Source organism: Papio anubis, chromosome 16 (genome assembly GCF_008728515.1).
Source record: "Papio anubis isolate 15944 chromosome 16, Panubis1.0, whole genome shotgun sequence".
Classification (NCBI taxonomy): Eukaryota; Metazoa; Chordata; class Mammalia; order Primates; family Cercopithecidae; genus Papio; species Papio anubis.
Window position 1 is genome coordinate 49,027,316 of NC_044991.1, and position 24,175 is coordinate 49,051,490.

A 24,175-nucleotide genomic window follows, 5' to 3' on the forward strand; every position below is an offset into this window, starting at 1 on the left:
GAAGAGTATAATCTTCCAGGAATGGGAGCTCCCCTTCAGCAGAGGGCAATGCTCTGAAGAAGTGCACAGGTCTGAGCCCTTGGTGAGCCCATCCCCATGGCAGATGATGGCTGGGTGAACACCAGCTTCATAAAGGGATCTGGGCAGGATGTTGCCAGATTTCATGTCAGCTACAGATATTTGTGTCACTCAGGTATAAGTAAGCCTTCTAAAAGTTTTTGACCTTTTAGGACTATCAGTGCCTGAAGTCATAACATCAGAATATCCACTGGGTTTCTCTTTAAAAACACATGCCAGGGCAACTGCAGAGGAAAAGGAGAAGCAGCTGCACAACAAATAGAAATATATAAGACGAAATAACTTTCCTCCACTAAGAGGATGAAAGAAAATTGGAGGGGTACCATAACAATTAAGGTAAGTAGTACTGAATAAATAATACTTTCCAATTTCATCTGCATGGTAATTTTGATGGGGACAGTGAGGAACAAGTCTAAGAATTTGCCATGGTGAAGCTCGGATTTATAGCCTAGAGACTATACCTGTAAGCACCTGCTAAAATGACCAGAAGATAAGACATGACAGTACCTTTAGGACTAACCTCTTGGCCCATTGCCAAGTGAGTATGATGAATCACACTCTTGGTGCTCGGGCATAATTTTGAGAGATGCAGGCTTATCCCTGCAATTTCTCGACATGGTTACTCTTGGCACCTCACAGCTGCCTGCCAACGGCCCTGTGAAGGCAGATGGCCCCCACCTTCATGGATCACTGCTTTTCAAACTGGCTGACATTTGACTTTGGCTAGGATTCCTTTGTGGGTGATTTTCATGTCACCTTGAAAGGTTAACTTGGGTAGGATTTAAATCTACCACTGTAGTACTCCTCTGGATTTCAGAGACTGTAAGCTGGAGTAATTCCTTCTTTCATGGAAACAATAAATTTGGAAATCACCATTGGATCCTTGATCAAATCTTTAAATGACTGAATCCTACAGAAAAAAAATCAGAGGTATCTTTGAATTCCTGATTGTGTGCTAAACAGGGAGCACGGCACTTGGGGCTGAGGCTTCTTTTTCACTCTAGCATGGGTGTGTTGGCAAGTGCTTCTCTTGGCCACACTCCTCATTTCTCAGTTTTATGCAGCAGAGGATTGAATTATCCCAGCACTCAGCGATGGCCCCAGACATGGGCAGAGCTGTCTGTCAGAAAACTCAGTCTGGGGACACAAAAGCCAGTACCCACAACTGACAGGATACAGAGTGACTCAGGTTCCAGTGTCCTTTGGCCATCAACTATTCTTTTCATATAGGTTTTGGGCTGTGGGTTTATCATGCATACCCTTCTAGGTGGTATGAAGAGTACCGATGTGTGTTGGCCAACTCCAAGGTCAGAAGCATGGAGGGAAAGGCAAGTAGGAATTTGCCTGAGGAGGAAGGAACCACCTAGCCTTCATCTCTTCATCTGACCGTTTGTTTGATAACTGCCAAGAAGAAAGAGTAATGCTAACAACACTCACTGTTTCTTGAGGCACGTCATTGGACTGACATTGTTGGCCCTGAAGTTGTGTATGATTGATCTCAGGCCTTCTACCCATTGCTGAAAGAGAAAAAAAATATTCTTGGTGAGCAAATCTGCTGGAGTTAAATAGAGTCGTTTTTATTGGATAGATTGTATCCATTTTGTGTAATAAAAACACAAACTCTTCTTTTGTCCCTTTCCTGTTGCACAGTCATCTATATTTTGCCTGCTCATATTTTATTCTTTAATAAACAGCTTTCATTCTTTCCATGAAGACAAATGTGCCATCTATTGTGCCATTAAACTCTGGGCTGCCACAAAGGAATGCTGCCCACTGATTGACTTGTGAAGCTTTCCATTTGCGGCTTGTTTAAATATAAGCCCTTTTTCAGTTGCTGACAATCTTAGTTATTTCCAACCAGCATTATACAATACATAATGACATATTTAACTATTTTTATTTTAGAGGATAAATGCATAGGGTTTCATCAATTTTATTGTGTGATCCTTTCAGTCTAAGAGTTTGTTACATATCTTACCTGACTGTGTTTTCCAGCAAAGCCTTAAAAAGTAAAATGTTCTTTGATTGCCAGGGTGATCAGAGCAAACAGTGATGTGTTCACATAATTTCTGTATAAGGCCTTGGACCTCACTTGTAGTTCATACCATCACTCCATGGATTTACAAGGACAAGTGAAGGGAGATTGTGCATGGCAGTAGAGGAATTTGGGTCTCTAAAAGGGCATTTACTAGAAAAGCTTAGCCCATGAATTAAGGCCAAATCTGCCCTTGGGTCCAAAAACTGATGCCAATGAATGCCATAAAAGAATCACACCCTTGGCAAAACACTTCGTAGCAAATTGATATTGTGGGTTAAATAGAACTGTGGCCCACACATAAGCTGATTCCTTACCTTCTTAGGTTTACAGCCTGACTGCTTAGATTTATGGCTTAGTGCAGAGGAAGGGAAAATATCTTGGAATAGACAGTAATATAGATGTAAACTCTATCTGCACTGTCTAGTATGGTATCCACTAGCCACATATGGCTATTTAAATTTAATAAAGTTCGGAGGCGGAGCAAGATGGCTGAATAGGAGCAGCTCCAGTCTTCAACTCCCAGTGCCAGCGACACAGAAGACCGGTGATTTCGGCATTTTCAACTGAGGTACTGGGTTCATCTCACTGGGGAGTGCCGGAAGATCGGTACTGGTCAGCTGCTGCAGCCCGACCAGCGAGAGCTGAAGCAGGGCGAGGCATTGCCTCACCTGGGAAGCGCAAGGGGGAAGGGAATCCCTTTTCCTAGCCAGGGGAACTGAGACACACAACACCTGGAGAATCGGGTAACTCCCACCCCAATACTGCGCTTTGAGCAAACAGGCACACCAGGAGATCATATCCCACACCTGGCTGGGAGGGTCCCACACCCACGGAGCCTCCCTCATTGCTATCACAGCAGTCTGTGATCTACCGGCAAGGCAGCAGCGAGGCTGGGGGAGGGGCGCCCGCCATTGCTGAGGCTTAAGTAGGTAAACAAAGCTGCTGGGAAGCTCGAACTGGGTGGAGCTCACAGCAGCTCAAGGAAACCTGCCTGTCTCTGTAGACTCCACCTCTGGGGGCAGGGCACAGTAAACAATAACAAAGCAGCAGATACCTCTGCAGACCCAAACGACTCTGTCTGACAGCTTTGAAGAGAGCAGTGGATCTCCCAACACGGAGGTTGAGATCTGAGAAGGGACAGACTCCCTGCTCAAGCGGGTCCCTGACCCCTGAGTAGCCTAACTGGGAGACATCCCCCACTAGGGGCAGTCTGACACCCCACACCTCACACGGTGGAGTACACCCCTGAGAGGAAGCTTCCAAAGCAAGAATCAGACAGGTACACTTGCTGTTCAGAAATATTCTATCTTCTGCAGTCTCTGCTGCTGATACCCAGGCAAACAGGGTCTGGAGTGGTCCTCAAGCAATCTCCAACAGACCTACAGCTGAGGGTCCTGACTGTTAGAAGGAAAACTATCAAACAGGAAGGACACCTACACCAAAACCCCATCAGTACATCACCATCATCAAAGACCAGAGGCAGATAAAACCACAAAGATGGGGAAAAAGCAGGGCAGAAAAGCTGGAAATTCAAAAAACAAGAGCGCATCTCCCCCGGCAAAGGAGCGCAGCTCATCGCCAGCAACGGATCAAAGCTGGACGGAGAATGACTTTGACGAGATGAGAGAAGAAGGCTTCAGTCCATCAAATTTCTCAGAGCTAAAGGAGGAATTACGTACCCAGCGCAAAGAAACTAAAAATCTTGAAAAAAAAGTGGAAGAATTGACAGCTAGACTAATTAATGCAGAGAAGGTCATAAACGAAATGAAAGAGATGAAAAGCATGACACGAGAAATACGTGACAAATGCACAAGCTTCAGTAACCGACTCGATCAACTGGAAGAAAGAGTATCAGCGATTGAGGATCAAATGAATGAAATGAAGCGAGAAGAGAAACCAAAAGAAAAAAGAAGAAAAAGAAATGAACAAAGCCTGCAAGAAGTATGGGATTATGTAAAAAGACCAAATCTCCGTCTGATTGGGGTGCCTGAAAGTGAGGGGGAAAATGGAACCAAGTTGGAAAACACTCTTCAGGATATCATCCAGGAGAACTTCCCCAACCTAGTAGGGCAGGCCAACATTCAAATCCAGGAAATACAGAGAACGCCACAAAGATACTCCTCGAGAAGAGCAACTCCAAGACACATAATTGCCAGATTCACCAAAGTTGAAATGAAGGAAAAAATCTTAAGGGCAGCCAGAGAGAAAGGTCGGGTTACCCACAAAGGGAAGCCCATCAGACTCACAGCAGATCTCTCGGCAGAAACTCTACAAGCCAGAAGAGAGTGGGGGCCAATATTCAACATTCTTAAAGAAAAGAATTTTAAACCCAGAATTTCATATCCAGCCAAACTAAGTTTCATAAGTGAAGGAGAAATAAAATCCTTTACAGATAAGCAAATGCTTAGAGATTTTGTCACCACTAGGCCTGCCTTACAAGAGACCCTGAAGGAAGTACTAAACATGGAAAGGAACAACTGGTACCAGCCATCTCAAAAACATGCCAAAATGTAAAGACCATCGAGGCTAAGAAGAAACTATATCAACTAATGAGCAAAATAACCAGTTAATATCATAATGGCAGGATCAAGTTCACACATAACAATCTTAACCTTAAATGTAAATGGACTAAATGCTCCAATTAAGAGACACAGACTGGCAAACTGGATAAAGAGTCAAGACCCATCAGTCTGCTGTATTCAGGAGACCCATCTCACACGCAGAGACATACATAGGCTCAAAATAAAGGGATGGAGGAAGATTTACCAAGCAAATGGAGAACAAAAAAAAGCGGGGGTTGCAATACTAGTCTCTGATAAAACAGACTTTAAACCATCAAAAATCAAAAGAGACAAAGAAGGCCATTACATAATGGTAAAGGGATCAATTCAACAGGAAGAGCTAACTCTCCTAAATATATATGCACCCAATACAGGAGCACCCAGATTCATAAAGCAAGTCCTTAGAGACTTACAAAGAGACTTAGACTCCCATACAATAATAATGGGAGACTTCAACACTCCACTGTCAACATTAGACAGATCAACGAGACAGAAAGTTAACAAGGATATCCAGGAATTGAACTCATCTCTGCAGCAAGCAGACCTAATAGACATCTATAGAACTCTCCACCCCAAATCAACAGAATATACATTCTTCTCAGCACCACATCGTACTTATTCCAAAATTGACCACGTAATTGGAAGTAAAGCACTCCTCAGCAAATGTACAAGAAGAGAAATTATTACAAATTGTCTCTCAGACCACAGTGCAATCAAACTAGAACTCAGGACTAAGAAACTCAATCAAAACCGCTCAACTACATGGAAACTGAACAACCTGCTCCTGAATGACTACTGGGTACATAACGAAATGAAGGCAGAAATAAAGATGTTCTTTGAAACCAATGAGAACAAAGATACAACATACCAGAATCTCTGGGACACATTTAAAGCAGTGTGTAGAGGGAAATTTATAGCACTAAATGCCCACAAGAGAAAGCAGGAAAGATCTAAAATTGACACTCTAACATCGCAATTAAAAGAACTAGAGAAGCAAGAGCAAACACATTCGAAAGCTAGCAGAAGGCTAGAAATAACTAAGATCAGAGCAGAACTGAAGGAGATAGAGACACAAACAACCCTCCAAAAAATCAATGAATCCAGGAGTTGGTTTTTTGAAAACATCAACAAAATTGACAGACCACTAGCAAGACTAATAAAGAAGAAAAGAGAGAAGAATCAAATCGACGCAATTAAAAATGATAAAGGGGATATCACCACCGACCCCACAGAAATACAAACTACCATCAGAGAATACTATAAACACCTCTACGCAAATAAACTGGAAAACCTAGAAGAAATGGATAATTTCCTGGACACTTACACTCTTCCAAGACTAAACCAGGAAGAAGTTGAATCCCTGAATAGACCAATAGCAGGCTCTGAAATTGAGGCAACAATTAATAGCCTACCAACCAAAAAAAGTCCAGGACCAGATGGATTCACAGCTGAATTCTACCAGAGGTACAAGGAGGAGTTGGTACCATTCCTTCTGAAACTATTCCAATCAATAGAAAAAGAGGGAATCCTCCCTAACTCATTTTATGAGGCCAACATCATCCTGATACCAAAGCCTGGCAGAGATACAACAAAAAAAGAGAATTTTAGACCAATATCCCTGATGAACATCGATGCAAAAATCCTCAATAAAATACTGGCAAACCGGATTCAACAACACATCAAAAAGCTTATCCACCATGATCAAGTGGGCTTCATCCCTGGGATGCAAGGCTGGTTCAACATTCGCAAATCAATAAACATAATCCAGCATATAAACAGAACCAAAGACAAGAACCACATGGTTATCTCAATAGATGCAGAAAAGGCTTTTGACAAAATTCAACAGCCCTTCATGCTAAAAACGCTCAATAAATTCGGTATTGATGGAACGTACCTCAAAATCATAAGAGCTATTTATGACAAACCCACAGCCAATATCATACTGAATGGGCAAAAACTGGAAAAATTCCCTTTGAAAACTGGCACAAGACAGGGATGCCCTCTCTCACCACTCCTATTCAACATAGTGTTGGAAGTTCTGGCTAGGGCAATTAGGCAAGAGAAAGAAATCAGGGGTATTCAGTTAGGAAAAGAAGAAGTCAAATTGTCCCTGTTTGCAGATGACATGATTGTATATTTAGAAAACCCCATTGTCTCAGCCCAAAATCTCCTTAAGCTGATAAGCAACTTCAGCAAAGTCTCAGGATACAAAATTAATGTGCAAAAATCACAAGCATTCTTATACACCAATAACAGACAAACAGAGAGCCAAATCATGAATGAACTTCCATTCACAATTGCTTCAAAGAGAATCAAATACCTAGGAATCCAACTTACAAAGGATGTAAAGGACCTCTTCAAGGAGAACTACAAACCACTGCTCAGTGAAATAAAAGAGGACACAAACAAATGGAAGAACATACCATGCTCATGGATAGGAAGAATCAATATCGTGAAAATGGCCATACTGCCCAAGGTAATTTATAGATTCAATGCCATCCCCATCAAGCTACCAATGAGTTTCTTCACAGAATTGGAAAAAACTGCTTTAAAGTTCATATGGAACCAAAAAAGAGCCCGCATCTCCAAGACAATCCTAAGTCAAAAGAACAAAGCTGGAGGCATCACGCTACCTGACTTCAAACTATACTACAAGGCTACAGTAACCAAAACAGCATGGTACTGGTACCAAAACAGAGATATAGACCAATGGAACAGAACAGAGTCCTCAGAAATAATACCACACATCTACAGCCATCTGATCTTTGACAAACCTGAGAGAAACAAGAAATGGGGAAAGGATTCCCTATTTAATAAATGGTGCTGGGAAAATTGGCTAGCCATAAGTAGAAAGCTGAAACTGGATCCTTTCCTTACTCCTTATACGAAAATTAATTCAAGATGGATTAGAGACTTAAATGTTAGACCTAATACCATAAAAATCCTAGAGGAAAACCTAGGTAGTACCATTCAGGACATAGGCATGGGCAAAGACTTCATGTCTAAAACACCAAAAGCAACGGCAGCAAAAGCCAAAATTGACAAATGGGATCTCATTAAACTAAAGAGCTTCTGCACAGCAAAAGAAACTACCATCAGAGTGAACAGGCAACCTACAGAATGGGAGAAAATTTTTGCAATCTACTCATCTGACAAAGGGCTAATATCCAGAACCTACAAAGAACTCAAACAAATTTACAAGAAAAAAACAAACAACCCCATCAAAAAGTGGGCAAAGGATATGAATAGACATTTCTCAAAAGAAGACATTCATACAGCCAACAAACACATGAAAAAATGCTCATCATCACTGGCCATCAGAGAAATGCAAATCAAAACCACAATGAGATACCATCTCACACCAGTTAGAATGGCGATCATTAAAAAGTCAGGAAACAACAGGTGCTGGAGAGGATGTGGAGAAATAGGAACACTTTTACACTGTTGGTGGGATTGTAAACTAGTTCAACCATTATGGAAAACAGTATGGCGATTCCTCAAGGATCTAGAACTAGATGTACCATATGACCCAGCCATCCCATTACTGGGGATATACCCAAAGGATTATAAATTATGCTGCTCTAAAGACACATGCACACGTATGTTTATTGCAGCACTATTCACAATAGCAAAGACTTGGAATCAACCCAAATGTCCATCAGTGACAGATTGGATTAAGAAAATGTGGCACATATACACCATGGAATACTATGCAGCCATAAAAAAGGATGAGTTTGTGTCCTTTGTAGGGACATGGATGCAGCTGGAATCCATCATTCTTAGCAAACTATCACAAGAACAGAAAACCAAACACCACATGTTCTCACTCATAGGTGGGAACTGAACAATGAGATCACTTGGACTCGGGAAGGGGAACATCACACACCGGGGCCTATCATGGGGAGGGGGGAGGGGGGAGGGATTGCACCGGGAGTTATACCTGATGTAAATGACGAGTTGATGGGTGCAGCACACCAACAAGGCACAAGTATACATATGTAACAAACCTGCACGTTATGCACATGTACCCTACAACTTACAGTATAATAATAATAAATAAATTTAAAAAAAAAAAATAAATAAATAAATTTAATAAAGTTCAGTGTCTCATTTGTACTAATCACATTTTACATGCTTAAACACCAATATGGGGTTGATGGCTCAGACAGTGCAGATAAAGAATATTTCCATCATCACAGATGGGACTGTTGGACAGCACTGCCTAGTAGAACCAGGTTTAAAAAAGTCAAGCAATTTAATCTCTGTAAGGGCAAAGGTGATGACTACATTCCAACAGAGTATGGTTTTGTTTTGCTTTGTTTTTTGCTGTTTAACATTTCTTTTAATTGTGTTAAAAATGGATATAACATAAAATTTATCCCTTCACCGTTTTTAAATGAAAAATTCAGTGGCAGTAAGTACATTCACGTTGTTATGCAACCAACACAAACAGTCATCTCCAGAACTCTTTTCCTCTTGCAAAACTGAAACTCCATATCCATTAAATAACTCCCCATCCCCCCTCCTCTCAGCCCTTGATTAATATTAATACCATTCTCCTTTCTGTCTCTATGATTCTGACTATGCTAGGTGCGTCATATAAGTGGAACCATACAGAATTTGTCATTTCGTGACTGGCTTTCTTCACTTAGCATAATGTCCTCAAGGTTCATCCATGCTCTACCATGTATGGGAATTTCTTGCCTTTTAAAGGCTGAATACGCTCATCTATTCATCTCTGATGGACTCCTTGTCCATTGTGAATCGTATGTCTACTATGAACATTGGTATCCAAATAACTCAAGTTACTGCTTTCCATTCTTATTTATGGATAAATAACCAGATGTGGAACTTCTGGATCATAAAGTAATTCTATTTTTTAATTTTTAAAGGAAACACCATACTCTTTTTCATCGTGGCCATACCATTTTTCCCCCCCACCAACAAAGGACTGCAAATGCAACAAGGGAACCCTTTTGCTCAAGGGTTCTAATTTGTCTACATCTTCAACAACACTTGTTATTTTTCTGGGATTTTTTGTTTGTTTGTTTTCTTAAGTAGTAGCCAAACTAATGGATGTGAATCTAATAGTTTTTACTGATCCTGGTCATACCTAACAGTTTTCTGAGGGAAGGCTCAGGGGTTATAAGAGGTAAATTTTCTTTTGTGACTAGCAAAAGCAGAGCTGTAAATAGCATCGAAAGCCTCAGCAAGCATAATGGTGGAGTCAGGATTCTGAAGGAAGAGGAAGAAATGAAATAGTAGAATTAAAGAAATGCCTCAATTATTTTTCATCGGCAGACCTCACTTCCTCTGTCAGGCTAAATATGGACTATAACTCCCTGGAGACTATCAAATATCCTGTTATTGACCTAACAAACCACAGGCCCACACAGAGTTTCCCAAGAATAGACAGAAAAAGCACAAATAATTGGGTTGGCATTAACTAGGATGCATTTTCTCAACCTGCAGGTTTATTATATGTTCCAAAACAAAAAACAAAGTCCATAGTTTGCTAAGACAAAAAAAAAAAAAAAAAAAAGAAAAAAAAAGTGGACAATTTCTGAGACTGTTCACTGAGCTTTTTCTGATCATTCTAATTTAGTTGTTTCTCGAGATAAATTACAGTGGTGGTGCACTTTGAAGAGGCTTAAACAACTTTCATCCATCTTTCGAACAGACAACACTGGCAAGGAATCTTGTTTATTGGGATGGAAAGGTTAGTGAGAGTGACCTTTAAGGCCATCACTCCAGTGACAGGGCCCATGCTTTAGTTAGTAGGAAATGCCACCAGCATCCTCAGAAGCCCTAAAGGGCACTGGGAGGGAAGGTTGCTGCCTCTTTCTTCTTGCAATGATGAAAAGTGAGGTCAATGGCCTTGCCTAAGGTCACAGAGCAGCTGGTGCAGGGCAGACAGGCAACAAGAGCTCTGTGGTACATTCTTCGTGTTGGAGATTTTTATTTTCACTCAATGGCTTGCCCACACTTCTCTCCTCATGACATGGTAAAGGCCCCTTCTATTACTGTTCAGGTAAAGTACACGTAACATAACAAGGGCAAAGGACTGTAGGAAAAATATTAATGCTTCTTTGTCTTGTTGTTGTTGTTTAACATAAAATAGATGAAATGCCAGCAGGTGTCAGCAGAGCCCTGGAGTTTTGTTGGAAAGTAGTTTACCAGGAGTAAACTAGATGACTATCAACTTGTTTGACCATTTCCAGACTAACAGAAGCAATAAACCACGAATTGGATAATTTTTTGAATTGCTGAAAATAAGCTCCTGTGGTAATCATCTACATAGTGACCAAGAGGCGCATTTTCCAGTTTTTGGAACACAAGTCATTGGCTGGATGGCAACATGACTTGTGCCACAGTCATGAGACTGTGATGAATCCTGAGATGACTCCTGCCACACTGGGCACTTTCCTTCTGGTCCGGCCACCCCAAGCCAAAGCCTGAGTCTGGGTTCTAGGGAACCAGACCAGAGGAGGTCATCTCTGATGTTCAGATCAGCATAGTTTCCCTGCTTCCCTAGTAGCTTGTTAATCTTTACTGTTCTCTCATTTTTTTAACCTTTTCTAACCATTCCTAAGTTAACTTAAAGTGTATTTCAGCCCTTCTAAGAAGAAGAGGGAAAGAAAGACTCTTCAAGGGACTTGAGGGCTTGTGCTGAATTGTTTGGAGGGCAAGGAGAGAAAGAGAAGCTGACTCTAATTCTTTCCTGGAACTTTTGACCTCTCCCCTGGGACTCCTTAAATTTATTTTCACCACCCAGACTCTGTCCAACTTCCAGGCAAATGTTTAGACCTTGCCCTTACCCATCTATCACCTTTACTCCAGGAACATTATGACTGACATAGACAAAAATAATCCCTTTCCCATGAAAATACAAACGTAGAGAGACACAGATACAACAAACCCAAACAAAAAATACTATGAACTTACACTGAGCATATATTTTACTTTTTTCTTTTAAAAATATTGCTTATGTTATGAAAACAATATTTAAATTGTTTCCCCCATGTTATGAAAACAATATTTAAATATGCTTCATAGGAAAATGTAAAGCAAAGAAATATACACTAAGAAGCAAACATCGCCCCAAATCTCATGACGTATATTAAGAATTGGCCACCAATAACATTGTGCCATCAGCATTTCCTTTTTTTGTTGTTTTTCTAAGATGGAGTTTTGCTCTGTCACCCAGGCTGGAGTGCAGTGGTGCTATCTCGGCTCACTGCAACCTCTGCCTCCCAGGTTCAAGTGATTCTCCTGCCTCGGCCTCCTGAGTAGATGGGATTGCAGGTGCCCGCCACCATGCTTGGCTAATTTTTATTTTTATTTTTGTACTTTTAGTAGAGACGGGGTTTCGCCATGTTGGCCAGGGTGGTCTCGAACTCCTGACCTCAGGTGATCTGTCCACCTCGGCCTCCTAAAGAGCCGGAATTACAGGCGTGAGCAACTGCGCCCCAGTTTGCTATTGGTATTTCTAACCTTTCACTAGGCACAGGCTGGTCTGTCATCCTAAAATAACTAGTCCTATTATTCATCAGGCAGCACTATTTCCAATCTTAGAGTTCCAATCTTATCTCTAGTTTTTGATCCTGAAGAATTATTTTCAGTCTTTAGTCAAAGAAGCATATTGTCAACGGAAAAATGAACAGAGACCCTGTGGCACTCTCCAAGTTTGTGACATGATTTTCTCCAAAGGGACTCAGTAGCATCCTCCTTCATCTTTTGATGTTTGGCTCTCTGTTTTCACAGAAGAGACTACTGGTGAAGTCATCTTAACTAAGTTGTTCAAAAGTTAACTAGAGGCTTGTTATTAAAATGTACTCCAGGGACCAGCAGCATCAGGATGACCTGAGAACTTGTTAAAATGTAAATTATCAGGCCCCAGGTTGAATCCATCTTTAGGATGGGAAATAGGAATCTGTGTTTTAATCAGCCTTCCATGTGATTCTTTTGCACACAGACATACACATTTAAGAAGCACTGTTCTAAACCCTTACTACTCAAAGGGCCCCTAGACCAACAGCATCAACATCATCTGGGAGCTTGTTAGGAATGCAGAGTCCCAGGTCTCATCCCAGAACCATGGAAGCAGAACCTGCATTTTAGCAGGATGCCCAGGTGACTGGTGCGCACACTAGAATTTGAGAAGCATAGGTCTAAAAGAGCAGCCCCCCTCAACTTGGAGTTCTCCTTCGACTGCCCATATAAGATGTGAGTTTGGTTTTTGTCTTTGTTTGACACACAACAAAATACCATATATGAGTAGCTTATAAACAACAGAAATTTATTTCTCACAGTTCTGGGGACTGGGGAATCCAAGATCAAGGTGCCAACACTTTCGGTGGCAGCTTTCTAGTTCATAGGTGGTGCCTTCTAGCTGTGTCTTCATGCAGTGGAAAGGGCAAGGGGGCTATCTGGTGCCTTTTTAAAATAAGGACACTAATCCCATTCCTGAGGGCTCCATGCTTATGACCTAATTACCTCCCAAAGGCCCCATCCCCCAATGCCATCACCTTAGAGGGTAGGATTTCAGCTTATGAATTTTGGTAGGACACAAACATTCAGGACACAACAGTTTCCTAAGGGAGCTGCTGTTTCCGAGAGTGACTACACATGGGATATCCTATCTCATAGTGATGGCCCTGGGAAGAGCCCCATGGTTCCAGACTCATTCTTGGTTTTTGTCATGTCCCACCCTACCTGGGCTGAACAAATGTGTTCACTAGAATGGAAACTCTGACCTGCACATTTTTAGGGGATTGAGGTTCACATTTCTTGTATGTGGAAGCAAGAGGATGCAAGATGCTACAGGCAGCAGCTTTCATCTTCTCTATGTCTGAGCTGGAAGAAGAATCAATGACAGGGCCATCTGAAATATTTAAAACATGGGAACTTCTTGGTATTGGCAACTCATAAATCTAGATCGATGAATTTTTTTGTTGTTTTCCTGTTTTACTTTTATTTTTGTTTTGAGACAGGGTTTTGTTCTGTTGCCCAGGCTGGAGTGCAGTGGCCACAATCACAGCTCACTGCTGTCTTGACCTCCCTGGGACCAGATGATCCTCCCACCTCAGCTTCCCAGAAGCTGAGACCACAAGTGTGAGCCACCACACCCGGCCAATTTTTGTATTTTTTGTAGACACGGGGGTCTCGCCATGTTGCGCAGGCTGGTCTCAAACTCCTGGGCTCAAGTTATGTACCTGCTTGGGCCTCCTAAAGTGCTGGGATTACAGGCATGAGCCACTTCACCCAGCCTATTTTTTGTTTAAGTGAATGGAGATAAGAAAAAGTCGGCATTTTTCAAGTAGCTACTTTCAAGGTGCTTAATTGCTCTATCAATTAGTTTTAATCTGCTCAAATAATATGTCAGGAATGTATATGATTTGAAATATAGATTTTGACTCCTTGGCACTGTGAGTTCTGTTAAGACCTAAAGGGCATTCAAGAGAAATAAGACTCATTTCCATGCACTTGGAGCAAACTATGAAGCTTTTCAAGTACAGATTTCCAGAGGATCTAATCTTGTCTAAGATAGAATTCCTTATAAGGTGCTTAGATGTAAAACTGCAACATTTCACAAATCTCCAGATGAATGCTATTCAGTGCAGGAACTACACCTTCATCTTAAGCTAGAAATTTGGTCTCATGAAAGCATTTGAGCTTTAGCTTGCCACGAAATATAGCCAGTGCCTCAGATTCTAAAATAAATAGGGACTGTAGATAAATCACCACCAACATGTTTCCTCTTATGAGTCTATAAAAGCACGGCAAATGAAATCATTTCATTTTAATTAGGAGAAGGTTTAGTTGGCATTAAATTGTCAGTATTTAACTTTGAGGGCAGGATAAAGGGAAGAGATTTCCAGCTGGTACATTGTTAAAAGAACTATGTGAATAGCACTTAGAGACTAGACTGGTAGTTCCCAGCACCTGTGGTACATTAGAATCACCTGGGGGAACTTATAAGCCATTTCAGAAGCCTGGGTCTCACCCTAGAGATTCTAACTAATAATTAGAATGTGCTTGGGCTATCAATTTCCTTTTTTAAACACTACAGATAATTCTAACGTGAACCTATAGTTGAGGACCACTGAACTAGATGATGTGAACTAAATTTGGTTTGGGCAGGTGTTTCTCAAACTTTAATGTGCATTTGGATCACCTGGGGGCATTTGTGAACCACAGCATTGGATTCAGTAAGCCTGGCGTCTGCATTGAGATTCCGCATTTCTAACAAGCTTCCAAGAGATACCAGGCAGGCATTTGGGCTTGCCAGATTCCTGTGCCCTGGGCTCACAAGGATACCAGGGCTTGTATCTTATTTCTAGACAAATTGTGTATTTTGAATACCATGAAGAGCTCCACCAAAGAAAAGGTAGTTCCAGTCTGCATTATGCCAGAGGTTCTCAAGTGTGGTTCCCTTGATCAGCGGGTTGACCATCGCGTAGGAGCTTACCATAAGTGCCCATTCTCAGGCCCTATCCCAAATCTACGGAATCAGCAACTTGGGGGCAGGTCCCAGCAATCTGCATTTTAACAAGCCTCCAGGTGTCTATCATGCAGCAACCACTCCAGTAGGCGAGTATCAGAGCACCTGGTGCTAATGAGAGAAAAAATTAACTGAAGGGGATGTGTAGGTGGCCACGGAAGGGTAGGCTTGTTTTATTTTGAATTAATTTTATTGAGGTATAATTTATATATAATGATTGACTTTTAAGCTTTGATTTAAATTTTTCAAATGCTAACTAACCACCTTTAGGGTGATTACTTAAAATTTTAAATTCTCATTCCCTGGTTTTGCATGAAAATTCACACACACCCCACTGCATATGTCGAAGTATTCGAAAGAAATTTACAGGTAACATAAAAGCAATGTAGGCACCCATAGTGAGGTTGGGTAAGAGGGTATTTCAAGCCACAGGAAATTCAGGAGCTGGTGATTTCCAGCAGGGAGCTGGCCCAGAGGAAGACTGTTGGAAGTTACAGCTCCTCCTGCTTGAAAAAGTTCTGGTCTGGAAGATCTGGGCTTCTTGGGATAACTCTTACTAGATGATTCAGTACAGAAACCAGACAGAGGTCTACTTCTTAGAATTGCGGTACATGATCAGAACATGGCCACTACAGAAACCAGACAGAGGTCTACTTCTTAGAATTGGGGTACATCAGAACATGACTTGGGCCACCAACTGCCCAGTCTAGACCTAAAGACCAAGGCCAGAGCCAGTAGAGCAGCAGGAGGAGCCAAAAGCTAAGGGCTAGCATTCCCAAAGCCTGGGTCCCCATTCCCACAGCATTTGGTCCAGGTCTGAGGCCTGGGAATTATAAAATCCCAGCAGCAGAGGTGGAGAGTGAGAAGCTGATGGTACAGGCGGGACTTGACAACTGAAATGAACATTTTATCTTTCTAAAGTATTCATCTAGGACACTAAATCCAGGATAAAAACCCAGGATAGAAAGCTACATCAGTGAGCCTGTGATAATGACTGACAGCAACCTACTTCTGAAACTGGTGGCTAAAAAGCAACAGGAGTTTTGCCCCCCCCATCAAAATTAGAAAGACAACCCAATATTACTTTCAAAAGCCCTTGGTAAGTCAGTAATAATCCTCATAAAGTTTTCAAATTCTAAAAGAGAAGAATTGAAAGGGGGAAAAAGAGAGCAACTGGGGTCTCTTTTTCTTGACAGTCTGAAGCTGCAGAGTAAAGTTGATGAAAGTGAAAGAAGAAATGTATTAAGTGCCATATGATTTTTAAATCACCCTCAGAGCATGCTGAATGAGTATTTGAGCAAGAAATAAGCTGCCATCTATGAATATGGGTGGCTGTTTGAAAGATAGAACTGAATGGGTGAGGATAATATTTATACATTCCTAGACAATATTAAATCATATGATTCTTTCACCCTCAGAGCATGGTGAATGAGTATCTGTGCAAGAAATAAGCTGCCATCTATGAGTATGGGTGGCTGTGTTTGAAAGATATAATTGAATGGGTGAGGATAATATTTACACATTCCTAGACAAAATTAATTTAGTCAGTCCCAGAGAGTCAAAACAGTCTATCAGCCTGGCTGGTTATCTTAACAACACTGGCCAGTTAGGTCAAAAAAGGCCTCTAAATAGCCACAAGAAAGAAGACGACACCTGCGCTGTTCTTGGTCATCACTCAGAAGCTGCAGTCCCAAACTTTCATACCAATGGCTTTCTTTGTTAGCATTCCTTAGACACAATTTTTGCATTGCCTAAGCCTGATTCTATATATTAATAGATACCCTGTAGCAATGTCCTATTGGATCTATAAAATCTCATCACAAATAATTGCATCTATTTCCAAATATCTACTACAATAAATATACTGTTATGGACACAAAAGATCAGGAGAGAAAAGTATATACATAGAGTATACTTACATTAATGCCTATGTTCACTTGTGCTTCTGATTTTAGATATACAACACATGATGTTCTTTAGTGTCTGAAAGTCTGCAGACCAACTACATTCCTACACCCCCAGAAATCTTTCAAAAAGAAAATAAGACATTTGGTTTATTTTATGTAACATTATTTGGCATCCAAATGGAGAGCTCTAAAAGAATGGAGGGATTTTAAAATGTTGAGAAAACCAAAAGCATTATCTTATGCCAGTCAGCAACCATCAGTTTTTTGACAGCATACTTTTGGTCTCAACTCAGTCAAATTTGTAAAATTCTGTTGGTATGAGCTGGTGAATTAAAAGGTGTTCATAAAGTTGTTTCTTTAGTTAATGGCCTGTATTTATAACCCCCACAGTCACATTCTTCCTGACATGTACCTGTTGACAATGTTGGCAAATTAAGTCATGCCAAAGTAAATAATATTTCAACTTGATGACAATCCTACCTGCTTAGCCTGAGATCAATATAATCAATCAAGAAGCCTTTGTCTAACTCTCAACTAGGCAGCATCAACCAATTTAGTTCAGGCAAATCAAATCTATACGTAATTCTATAAACTAAATAGGACTTTCAATATAAGAGCTACTAAAAGGAATCTAAATTGGTGGGCTTGAGTTTCATGACCTGGTTCTCTCTCTTTTAAGGTAGTCTCACCACACACAGCAGAAGAAAGCGAGGAGCGAAGACAAGTGGAAGTGGAAAAATAGGGAAAATAAATAGAATATTTATGGTAAATATGAATAAATGAATGCTTAGATTACATCATCGTTTTGATACTTCTAGAAAAATATTGAGCTGAATAATGCCTCTACAACATAATTTACTGACTTTTCTTAAGTACCACACTGGTTCTGAAAGATTTTAACGGTGTCACATCAAAAAAAAAAAAAAGTTTAGGAAACAGCTGAATAGCTTTCCTCCTTGCTGAGATCCACGTAAGAATAATACTTCTTCTGAAAGTGCTACCAAAAAGAAACCTGTCTAAAGGCTTTCTCATGCTTAGCTGACCAAACAACCCCCTTTATATGTGGACTTTTTTAAGGAATCCTTTTTTCAGGCCACTAATTCGGGAAGTACTACTGTATGACTATAGCTCCCACAGATAATGATCTTAAAACATTGGCCTAAAACATTTGATCACACAGTGTTACAGGTGAAAGGGGCTGTTCGTCCCTGCCTGCCCCGTTTTTATATGGATAAGCAAAATAAGCCAACTGGTTGCACATGGTGGCTCACGCCTGTAATTCCAACACTTTGGGAGGCCGAGGTGGGTGGATTACTTGAGGCCAGGAGTTTGAGACCAGCCTGGTCAACATGGTGAAACCCGGTCTCTACTAAAAATACAAAAATTAGCCGGGCATGGTGGCATGCACCTATAATCCCAGGTACTTGGGAGGCCAAGGTACAAGAATAACTTGAACCCGGGAGGTAGAGGTTGCAGTGAGCTGAGAACACACCACTGTATTCCAGCCTTGGGGGACAGAGTGAGACTCTGCCTAAGGGAAAAAAAAGAAAAAGAAAAAGAAGCCAACTGTGAATTGCAGCACAGGGTGGTGGTAGAATTCAGGATCTAGAGCACTAGAGACAGCCACTGCCTGGGTCCAAAACACCACTTACTGGATGTATGGCCTTGGAAAAGTCAAGTTACTCAACCTCCCTGGGCGTCTTTATTTGTAAAATGAGGATAGTCATAATACCTGTCCCACAGACTTGTTGTGAGAGTTAAATGAGATAATACATATCAAGCACTTTGAACAGTGTCTGACACAGAATATAAACTATTTCCAGCTGCTGCTGCTACTATTATTAGTATTATTAAAGGCCAAGAAATCTTTTCCATTAAGAGCCAGATAATAAATATTTTAGGCTTTAGGGGCACACGTTGTTCTCTGTTGTTTAGTTTTCCTGTTTTTTTTTTTTTTAATTATTTTATTTTATTTTATAAAAGTCACTTCAAAAATGTAAAAGCCATTCTTAGTGCATTGGACATACAGAATCAGGCTAAGGGTTGTGTTCAGCCCATGGCCTGCACCTGCCAACCCCAGATTATGATCATTAAATTACTGGCTCCAGATCATAGAGCTTGGAGGCAACAAAGTCTCATGTAATACAAGGGATTCTACCCACCTCTTCATACCATCCATTTTTTAATTTTGCCACACAGATGAGAAAACATACAAATACATGTAGGCCCATGTTAGCATACATTATGTTCCCAATGGCAATTTTTTGCTAGCACTGGAAACTGGGGCTATGTGGAAAATGGAAAAGCAATTTAAAGTCAGTGACATTTTTCTCTCCCAGGGGCCAAAAGGTGAAATACAAACTTCACATTATGCTTCTAGTGCAATTAGAGTAATTCATTTTGCATTCCCTTGGTGGAGTCATTTGATAACACTTGCAACTAGGACAAAATGAGCTCCTCGGGGCTGGGCCTAGAGTCTCTTCTTATGAAACCTGTCAAGTTCATGAAATGCAGTGGTGAGAAAGGCTCCAGCACTGAAAACGATGTGCCCCATGAAGAGCACAGCATTTCAAACACAACTGTGAAGGAGGCTGGATGATTTCTAAAACAGCAAGAGCTGAGCACCCATGAAAATCCACCTCATGGATCATGGGGATTTGCAGTTACATTGAAGCCTAAGAAAAAGCTTTAATTTAAACAGGAAAATGCATATAATAAAATGCAGTATATTAAACAGCATGAGTCCAACTACATATAAAAAGAAATTATGTGGGTAATAAAAAGACACATTAGAGTGGTTATCAGTGCCGTGGGGAGAGGGGACGGGGAGGAACTGCTTATTGGGCATGGGGTTTCCTTTGGGGGTGATGAAAATGTTTTGGAAGTAGGTAGAAGTGGTGCTTGCTCATCATTGTGAATGTACTAAATGGCACTGAATTGTTCACTTTAAAATGGTTAATTTTATGTTATGCAAATTTCACTTGAATTAAGAAAAGACACAGAAGGGGAAATGCACTCTAGGGGATGTTTAGTTTCTTTTTCTTTTACTATCCTGTACTTTCTACGTAGAATGTAGTGCAACTACTCCTCTATCATGAACAATATTCCTTTAGCATTCAGGAAACACCAGTCAACAGTATAAAAACATACTGTCCATGCAAATGTTTAAATGACCTTGTCAACATGGTCAGTGCAGTTGCAGAGAACCTGGGAGCTAAGCGGAGGCTTGAGGCTTCTTTCATCCTTGATACTCTCATCCCAGGAAACCACTTCACTGATGCAGGTGACAAAATTCCCTGAAAACAACTGCAAATATCCTCTAGCTTCAGCTGCATGTTCCTGAAGAATCATTTTGACAGGAAGCTTTTAAGTAAGTCCAGCACTAAGAAAAATGACAGCTAAAAATCCACATTTAATTCCTTATGAAAGTAGGGAGTTTCAAAAAACAAACATAGACACATAGACCTTTTCAGGATGTCAGAGGCCTAGAGATGTGCCACAGAGACAGAACAGAGCTCGCCCCATGGACAAGCCCCTAACGATCCTGAGTAGTATATGATCTCTGTCCTATTGCATCACCCATAGCAGGACATGCAACGAACAGGTTCTTCAGAGAAAAAGATTTAAACAAATTCATTGTTCCTTTTTCTCCCTGACCCAAAGTAACCAGGCCCTCAATTTCTGATTAGCTGTATCATCATACTCCTAGTTGATCAGAATTAGAATCTGGTCTCTATTTTAGCTTCTCTAACTTTACCCAGGAACAAAACCTCTGGATTCCACATTAAATGTTTCTCAGATCTTTCCTTGTTGTGTAACTGATTGAAGCCAAGAACAACTGATTTTCTTGCATTCTATCTCAGGATCTCTCAACCTTTAATGTCCACAGGAAATACCTGGAATGATTTCTCTCACCTCTCCAACCACAAAGCCTCCTATCCTAGTAGCTGACTCCTGGTGTCATGATGATGTAGTCCAGGTTAAGCTTATCTAGGGATTTCCATGTGTATACAAGTGTCCTGTCAAAGCAACTAACCTGGACTTCCTTTGCTCCTGGTATACTTTATTTTGCAAAGAGAGTCCTTCCTTAAGTCTTTTTTTTTTTTTTTTTGAGATGGAGTCTCACTCTGTTGCTAGGCTGGAGTGCAGTGGCATGATCTTGGCTCACTATGACCGCCACCTCCCGGGTTCAAGTGATTCTCCTGCCTCAGCTTCCTGAGTAGCTGGAACTACAGGCATGGGCCACCAGGCCTGGCTAATTTTTGTATTTTTAGTAGAAACAGGGTTTCAGCATGTTAGCCAGGATGGTCTCGATCTCTTGACCTCGTGATCCACCCGCCTCGGCCTCCCAAAGTGCTGGGATTACAGGTGTGAGCCACCACGGCTGGCCAGTCCTTCCTTAAGTCTTATAAGAGAAAGTGACTTCAAAGGACACATGGTACAATTCCCTTCTTTTACAAATGAGGATTAAAAAGATTAATATAACTGAAATGATTTGTCCAAGTTCAGGTTTCATCAAAAAAATAATTATTGGATGAATAGCTGAATGAAGAAATAAAAGAACAAAGATATCTTTCATTTAAAATGCCAATAAGGGGAACACATTAAGTCAATATCAGCATTCACTTTAGTGCAAGTGTGTTAACGCCACATGGTACCCGAAGTCTATAGCTAGGGTTCTAAATGATCACAGACACCTTTGTCATTTTGCACAATGTTTAAAAAATGAGTTGTCAACATTTTAATATCAAGAGATTTCATGTAAAAAAAACCACCTTAGTATTAAATGAACAAGAAAACAATCTAGAAACCTCAGGCCCATGTTTTGGTAGTTGAAAAACCAGCTGGAAATAAGTAAAAGTGCCTCCCTCAACAGCATATGTACACTCTGACTTGCTAAAGTCCACACCCTCCCATATTTGTCTTTGCCTGACACTTTGTCAGCTATTCACATCATCTCCCTGGCTCCCGCAGGTATCTGAGTTCACAAAATCGGGTCTAAAGGAACTATCACTTTTGGTGATGCACAAATAAATAATTCAGAGTTCAGAGAGAGCCATCATGGATGAGACACTGAGGTAGCAGCTGCTAGGATAGATGGTCTTGTAAGAACAAATGAGAACTGAGAGGCAAGGAAAAAGGAGCCACAGAGGAAAAAGGTGGTCATAGGAGGCCCCAGGAGATGGATCTCACCAGCTCCACAGATTCTCTGATGACCACAGCCCATGTAAGGCAGAGACTGATGGTCTGTAAATTCAACCCAGCAATAGAAATAACAATAAAATCCATTATCTTTATTTGGCAAAAAGAAAACTCTTAGGTGGGATGGGGCATTTAAACTTAAGAATATGCACTCAATTATTTGCTCTGATTCACAGCTCTGCACTCCGGACAGCTTCTTAATGCCCCCCTCTCATTGATTTGTTTCCAATGAACTCAGAAGAGCTTCAAGAAAAACAACTAACAAGAAAACGTCAACTTTCAGTCTTGGAAACATGAAGAAAAAAAAAAAATTAACACAGAGACCTACACACTCATCCCACACTTGAGCCTCAAAAACTGTTGAGGCAATGTGGTGAAGAAGCTTTTATTAATTAGTATACTGGGGTTTGGTTGATCAACAGGCAGTTCAGATTTACAATTTAGCTGCTTTAGTATTCAGCAGGCATCGGCTCACTTGAGCCTGGGCAGCGGACCACTAAATTAATGTAATTTCTTCAAGGCCCTCTGCAAGTAAAGCAGGATATAAATGCTAGTGATTGAGCTTTTCTGCATAACAGTGGTTCTCTAACTCGAGTGTGCATCAGAAATCACCTGGAAGGCTGGTGAAATCCCAGGTTTCTGCTTCAGTAGGGCAGGGCATGGCCTGGGAATCTGCATCTCTAATAAGTTCTCAGGTATTGAGAGCCACTGGCCTACACAGTACAATTAAAACTAAATTTTAAGAAATGCAATAGCACTTCTAAGAAGCCCCCAGATGAGGCTGAAGTCTCTGATCCCTTGGGGTAATGCTGCGGTTGAGTATCAGTAGAAGAACTGGCTGCAGGGCTTGGAGGCTTTGCAGGATGTTAGCAAAGCCAGCAGGACTCAATTTAAATAGAGACTCAATTTTTTTTTTTTTTTTTCCCAATGACACAAAGAATAAATTCCTTCTCCTGGAACCACTGCAGTAAGTCTTCCACTCAACACAATTCGAGTTTAGCAAAGCAATTTTGACATTCAGCCCAATTTGTTAAAATAATATTTTATTACTGGTAACAAATGACCTGACTTTATCTTTTTGTATACAAAAGAATACATAATATTTTTGTAATTTAATTTCTATAGTGGTTATTCACATGCTTATGTGATGACTTGATTACAAGGCATAATTTATGGAGTTTGCCAAATATTTACAAACCTGCATAAAGTATAATGAGCAGTCTGGTCTAAACTCAATCCCAATCTTTGCATTTTGAACCTCATAATAACAGCTTATTTTTTGTAATCAAAGGAAAATTCAACTTGGTATAAAATAATAGACTTATTTATGGAGATGTTGAATGAGGCCCGCATTTCCATCTTACATCTAGTGACTCTCTGATTTCAGTTTGCTGTGCAGTGCCAGCTGTAACTTATTAATGAAAGACATCTGAACTGCCTTCAACTTGCTAGACACCGAAATCCTTCGAAGCTAGTTGTATTCTGAGCGAGGAGAAAAAACAAAAGAAAACGTGAGAGGAACTAACATTGCTTTTCTAATGAAATTAATTTATTAGAATGCTCAGTATTCAATTATTTGTATAGCTTCTTGTAAAACAGTGAGCAAAATGATGAGAATGATTCCAGAATTTAAAAAAAAAAAAAGAGCTTTACAGTTTAGAAAAAAATGGGAAAATAGCTTCATTTGGCTGCATTTATTCTTTTTTTGAGACGGAGTTTCACTCTTGACGCACAGGCTGGAGTGGAGTGGCGCAATCTCGGCTCACTGTAACCTCTGCCTCCTGGGTTCAAGCAATTCTCCTGACTCGGCCTCCAGCATAGCTGGGATTACAGGCACCCGCCACTACACCCGGCTAATTTTTTTTTTTTTTTAATTTTTAGTAGG

General features: G+C 40.7%; 1 protein-coding gene across 19 annotated transcripts in view; it reads right to left on the reverse strand.

The window, feature by feature from the left end:
- PLCB4 (phospholipase C beta 4) overlaps positions 1-24,175 on the reverse strand; it is a 419,746-nt gene that overhangs the window by 122,588 nt on the left and 272,983 nt on the right. For all 19 annotated transcript variants that reach the window (XM_021921227.1, XM_021921224.1, XM_021921225.1 and 16 more), the window contains one exon: positions 1,516-1,595. In XM_021921227.1, the coding sequence (XP_021776919.1) occupies positions 1,516-1,595 (80 nt within the window). The remainder of the gene's footprint in view (positions 1-1,515; positions 1,596-24,175) is intronic.